Source organism: Protobothrops mucrosquamatus, unplaced genomic scaffold (assembly GCF_001527695.2).
Source record: "Protobothrops mucrosquamatus isolate PMUCROS unplaced genomic scaffold, P.Mucros_1.0 scaffold2270, whole genome shotgun sequence".
NCBI classification, from domain to species: domain Eukaryota; kingdom Metazoa; phylum Chordata; class Lepidosauria; order Squamata; family Viperidae; genus Protobothrops; species Protobothrops mucrosquamatus.
The window spans coordinates 246,670-252,650 of record NW_015388359.1 but is presented as its reverse complement, the minus strand read 5'-3'; the positions used below and the strand labels follow the sequence as shown (position 1 = coordinate 252,650).

The window sequence follows — 5,981 nt, the reverse complement described above, 5'->3', positions numbered from 1 at the left end:
TCCAAACTTCTGCAACCTAATTTTTTACAAGGTGGGGGAGGATCTCACTCTTCCAAAAGCTGGTGGGAGGGAAAGAAGTTGTTGGCTCTTGGACAGAAGTTAAATTTCATTTAAACGGTACATCTAATATAACAATTTCTGTGCGATTAGCCCAACTCTCAAACTAAACATCCAGCTGCTCTAGACAGATGTTAGATTAAAAGAGTTTTCCTTTTAAAAGAAAAACCCTTTATCTTCTGAATATCTTGTGGCTCTCCCTCTCATCGTAAATATTACCTCCTCCCGTGCTGCTGATTTTGCTAACATTCAGGGCCTGTTAACACATCCCATTATTGCATTTTGTGTGTCTACACCTGGCTGATCTTTGAAAAAGTCCTCCTGTTCAGCTAATCAAGAAGGTAAGAAAAGCTAAAACCTATTGATTGACAAGAATTTTCATTCCCCCCCCCATTCATTTCCAAGTAATGTTCAGAGCATCCATTTCAGCCTCAACCTCCCAAATGTAGAAAAGAAATCCCAACGTTTTTATCCCTGGCCTGGTGGGCTTTAGAGAGGGCTGGTGGTTGCCTGCTGTGAATTATTGACAACAGAGAACGCACACAACTCAAAGGAGGGCCAAAGACAGAACAGGCGGTAATTCTGGACCTCCAATGGGCTCTGCTCAACTCTGCTTTGGTTCAGGCCAGTTTCGAGCTTTGAAAAACTTCTTCAGACCCTGAAGGTTGACGGGCGGGAAGTAGGGTCCAAGCCTCTTACGGATCCACCATTTCTGCTGCTGGGCGTGCTGCCCACCTGGCTGGCTGAACTTGTACCTGTAATGTTCTCCCCGGACCCACCTGCAAGGAAGCAAAAACATTGCAATGAGGACCAAGCAACTTGCGTTTCTCGTACCTTTCTGTTGTGTCTCTCTGTAATATCTTCTTCTCTTAGTTCTCTTTCTTCTAATTCAGTGGTTCTCAACCTTTTCACCCATTGTACCACTTTTAGGCTATGGCAGCATCCGAGTACCACCAGTCACCTAGCAAGATGTCAAAAACTTGATGACCAAAAAAAAAAAAAAAAGGAAAAAAGTGATAAAAGTACAGGTAGTCCTCGACTTACAACAGTTCACTTAGTGACTGTTTGAAGTTACAATGGCCCTGAAAAAAGTGCCCCCCAAGCCACAGCCGAGAAAGACATCTGCCTGCCCACCCGGCGGCACTCTTCCTCCTGTCCGAGGTTTCCATTGTTGTGAGAATTTCTGTTGAGGATTGGCAGTGGGGGTGGGGGATGTTTGGTTTTTATTCTCCCCATCTGCTGGGTGGTTGCAGCAGGTTTTGGTCACTTCACATGACCCCGGGACACTGTGACCGTCATAAATATGAATCAGTTGCCAAGCATCTGAATGTAAATCACAAGACCCTGGAGATGTTGCAACATTCCAGCTGATTGGCGCTTCTTCTGGGCTCAGAAGTGCCAGGATCAGCACTGAGCTCCAGCTGAAGCCTGGCGCTGATCCTGGTGCTTCCACTGTGCCCTGACAGCCCCGAAGCGTCGATCAGCTGGAAAGTGGCACTGATCCTGGCGCTTCCGCTGAGCCCTGACAGCCCTGCAGCTCCAGCCATCTCTCGCTCAGGCTTGTGCGGTGCTGCCACCGGTTCAGCTCATTCCCCTCCCCCACTACCACTTTTCTAGGATGGTCGCGTACCACCTGCCAGGTGCCAATGTATCACAGGTGGTACCCGTACCACTGGTTGAAAAGCCCTGTTCTAATTCATCTTCACTACCTAGATATTGCTGAGAAAACTCTTCTGCTTTATTTATCGTATCCAGCCTGTAACTTCTTTCTTGTCAGGTCACCAGAATCCCTTCCGGCATCAGCCACCTAAAGTTAATATTTTGCCTTATTAGTTTCGATGTGATGTGTTGATAAGGTCTTCTAAGATCTCTTACCCTCCTGGGGACCTGCTGAAAAACTATTAGTTGTTTTTCTTTACATTCTATTGGGTCATCTCTAGTTCTATGCAAAATCTCATCTCTGACTGACTTCTTAACAAATCTGATATGCACTTCCTTAGACAAGTTATTTCTTCTTGCATAATTGGTGTGTATTCTATATATTTCATCTATATTTTCTGGAGCAATTGGTCCCAAACAGGGCACGGCGCATCTGGGTCCCTTCTGTTAGAAACAATTCAACCTGCCCTGCCCCATAGATGGTGGGGGTCAACTCGAGATAATACAGGTAGTCCTCGACTTACGAGTTTGTTTAGTCACCGCTCAAAGCTACAACAGCACTAGAAACAGCGACTTGTGACTATTTTTCACATTTACGACTGTTGCAGCATCCCCTGAACAGGCGATCAAATTCAGACGCTTGGCTACTGACTCCTATTTATGACAGTTGCAGTGTCCCCGGGGTCCTGTGTTCCCCTTTTACGACCTTCTAACCAGCAAAGTCCATGGGGAAGCCAGATTCACTTGACAACCTTGTGACTCACTTAAGAACTGGAGGGATTCAACTTAACAACTGTGGCAAGAGAAGTCGTAAAATGGGGCAAAACTGACTTCACGGCAGAAATTTCGGGGTCCAATTATGGTCGTTGAGGACTGCCTGCGTTGTGCCTTTTTTGGGGGGGGACTTCTGTGGACATCCCTGGAGTAGAAGTCGAGATGGGGAAGAGGGAAGGCAGGAATGGGCGCAGCCCCTGCCTCCCTGGAGGAAGGCTGAAAGGAAGAAAAGGGATCGCTCCCCACGGACGCTGCTTTTGCAGTGTCTGGAATATCCTTTCCGTCATGGAAGAGCAGGTTCACTTTCTCCCTGCCAAAACCGTCTTCCTCCCAAGCCTGGACTTTCCCGTGCTTCCTCCTCCAGGCCGGGACAGCTGCGCTGTGGAAGATGCCACCAGCCATCAGCCCACAATGACATCTTCCAAACGTCTCTAAGCTGTTATGGCTGGAGGCTAAACCTTCCAGACAGGTGAAAACGACTGTGGAGGAGGCAGCTGTCTCTCTCTCTCTGGAACAGATGAGATGTTTTTGGAGGGAAAACACAAGCGCACACACAAACACACACATACACACGGTGGGAATGGGAGACAAGCAGGGTGGGTAAAATGTTTGCCTATGCAAAGGCTGGGGCTGTTTTTTTTCTTTTTCTTTTCTTGTTCCATGAAAGAACAGTGGGAGAGGGATTGTGCCTAGAAAACTCCTAACGTTGACAAGAAGGATCAAGCTGCACAGGGCAATCTGTAGTTGGTGACGCACAACATGCTAAACCCTAAACGAGGCAGTGTCTCTCTTTCCGTGCATTAGAATCGGTCTTTTGACTCTTGCAACTGCCTGGACAAGTTCCTGCAAGGTTCTCGGCAAGATTTCAGAAGGGCTCGGTCGCTGTCTCCTTCCTAGGGCTGCGAGAACGCGGCTGGCCCAAGGTCACCTAGCTGGGTATGTGCCTAAGATGGAACTAGACCTCCCGGTGTTTCTAGCCTGAGGCCTGAACCACTAGGCCAGTGATGGCGAACCTTTTAGAGACCGAGTGCCCAAACTGCAACCCAAAACCCACTTATGTATCGTCGGGTGCCGGGTGGGCGTGGCCCATTGGGTGGGCATGGCTGCGGTGGTAACGGCAGACTGGGTGGGACTAAAAAGTTCAATCAATCAATTCCAACTTTGTGAGATCTTTTTTTTCCGTGAGAAGTTGAAATTGATTGATTGATTGAACCTTTTTTTTTTTTTGCACACGGCGGCCGAGGCCTAAAGCGAAAAGGTTTTATAAAACCCAGCTGAAGGCCTAGGACTGGGGCGATGGTGCGCATGCCCACAGAAAGGGCTCTGAGTGCCGCCTCTGGCACCCGTGCCATAGGTTCGCCACCACGGCACTAGGCCAAACAGGCACTCTAAATCAGGGGTCCCCAACCCCCAGTCCGTGGACCAGTACCGGTCCGCAGCATGCCAGCAACCGGTCCGCACCAACAAGCAAAGCCCCATCCATAAGATGCAGGCAGCATACAAAACCACGCACCCTCCGGTCCACAGAAAAACCTCTCTCCACGGAGCAGGTCCCTGGTGCCCAAAAGGTTGGGGACCTCTGCTCTAAATGAGAGTGGCAAAGCGCAGGGGCTGCCTGAAGCCCATATCCTGATGTAACATAGTGGCTTCCACACATCATTTTAAGAAAATGATGGCCTCCTGTAACGCTGAGCATATTGTGTGAACTCACTTTTAGACCATTCCAGATCTTGGAGCAAAGACGATCTCAACATTCAAAATAATCACACATCATATTAAGCCCCAATCTGCTTTGGACCTGATTTGCTGATCAAGCCAAATGATTTAAAAAAAATCATTGTTCTATGTTTCCCTTCCTTTTTAATCTGTTCTTGCCTTGTAGTTTTAACTGCAAGGAATCTGCAAACCCATTAAACGCCGTACAGAGCTACAACCGCGAAGAGGAAGCTCAAACCATAACTATGGTTTGAAGCAATGTCCGATTCCCCTAAAAGTGTCCACGGATCATTCACTGACTTTTCTGCAAGGTCAAGTCAAAACTAGCGACCACAACCCAGCTCAGCGTAGTGTGTCTCCAACCTGCCCATGTGCTTGTTACCACCAGTTGTCTGGACGCAGTCGCAATGACGCAAATGACATCATAGGCCTCCTTTGCGTGATAGCGTCAAGATGCGTACGATGTCACTTGCCCTTTCCTGGTAGATGCTTCAACCCTGCCTAATTAGCTGAACACCAAGAGCCATGTTCTCTTCAGTTGACCTGGAGCAGCAGGAGGCTACAAGAGGCCACTTTCCCTGCACAGGCCTTGAAGAGTTCCTTTGCACAAAATGGGGCGGGGAGACTTGTGGACCAGGGATTCCTCTTATTCTAGGTCCATCTTCCCAGACTGTCTCTGGAACTCAGGCAGCATTCAGGCTTTCTCCATCCTTTGCTCTCTCTCTCTAAGTATTATTATTATTTATTGAATTTATATACCGCCCTATCTCCCTTACGGGACTCAGGGCGGTGAACAGGCGATAATAAAAACCACGATAAATATACACAAGTTTCTGTTCTAAAATCAAATTAAATAACAGGCCTGCTCTAAAAGTACCCCATACAAAACCCCCACTAAAACATAATCAAACTACGCCAGGCCGGCTGCACGGAATAGATGGGCCTTCGGGGCTTGGCGAAAAAGGCGCAGGTAGAAATGCTGGAGTCACTGTGGGCTTTTCTTGCAGGCAGAGTTACTGAGATAGAGGCTTCACCATCTTAACCACATCTCAACAAAATGGACATGGAAGACATCCAGAGAAACTGCTTCCTTAGACCAGGAGTCCCCAATCCCCCCGGGGCTGTGGCCCGTTCAGAACTGGACCGTGTGCGCAGTTCTACTTGTGCGTGCAGCGGGCAGGCAAGAATGCAGCTCCATGTATGCGAGCAGCAGGCGCATGTGCCCTCTGCTTGCGTAAATGGAGCTACCTGCGCCTGCTCACCCACTGCTCACGCAGAACCATCCCCTCTCCCCCACCTCCACCCCCCATCGGTGTGCAAAACTGGAAGGGTTGGAGACCGCTGCCTTAGACAACTCCTCCACACCTGGGAACAGACACTGTTGCACTGCAACCTGGATTTTTTTTTTTAAATTGAAATTTAATTGTCCTTTCACACTTGAACAAAACTTTCTACCAATCACGTTATTAATTCCTCCTGTAGCCCAAACCAGGAGTCTTTTAAAATTTATGAGGTCTAAGTTGCTTTATGAACTTTTGAGCCAGGCCTAATATTTTGTGCCCGGATGTTTTGCAAATGTCCCTTTGCCCAAGTCAAGTTTCACAGTCAGTTAGTTTACTCCCACCATGACCTCATGTTTTAACCTTTTTTCATTTTACAGAAGAGAGCCAGTCATCTGCTTTTGATTTTCTGTTTTACTGCACTTGCATGGCAGCAACAACCCACACCACAATCTAATTTCATTTTTAAGTGTCCAAAGCATCCCAGTCAACTTT

At 47.9% G+C, this 5,981-nt stretch overlaps 1 protein-coding gene across 1 annotated transcript in view; it reads right to left on the bottom strand.

Annotated features, from left to right (window-relative positions):
- Positions 1–442: 442 nt before the first annotated feature.
- The window catches only part of LOC107295214 (lipase maturation factor 1-like), a 13,713-nt gene continuing 8,174 nt past the window's right edge, over positions 443–5,981 (bottom strand). Inside the window, exon 3 of the mRNA XM_015824517.1 lies at positions 443–836. Coding sequence (XP_015680003.1) covers positions 662–836 — 175 coding nt within the window. The 3' untranslated portion in view covers positions 443–661. The remainder of the gene's footprint in view (positions 837–5,981) is intronic.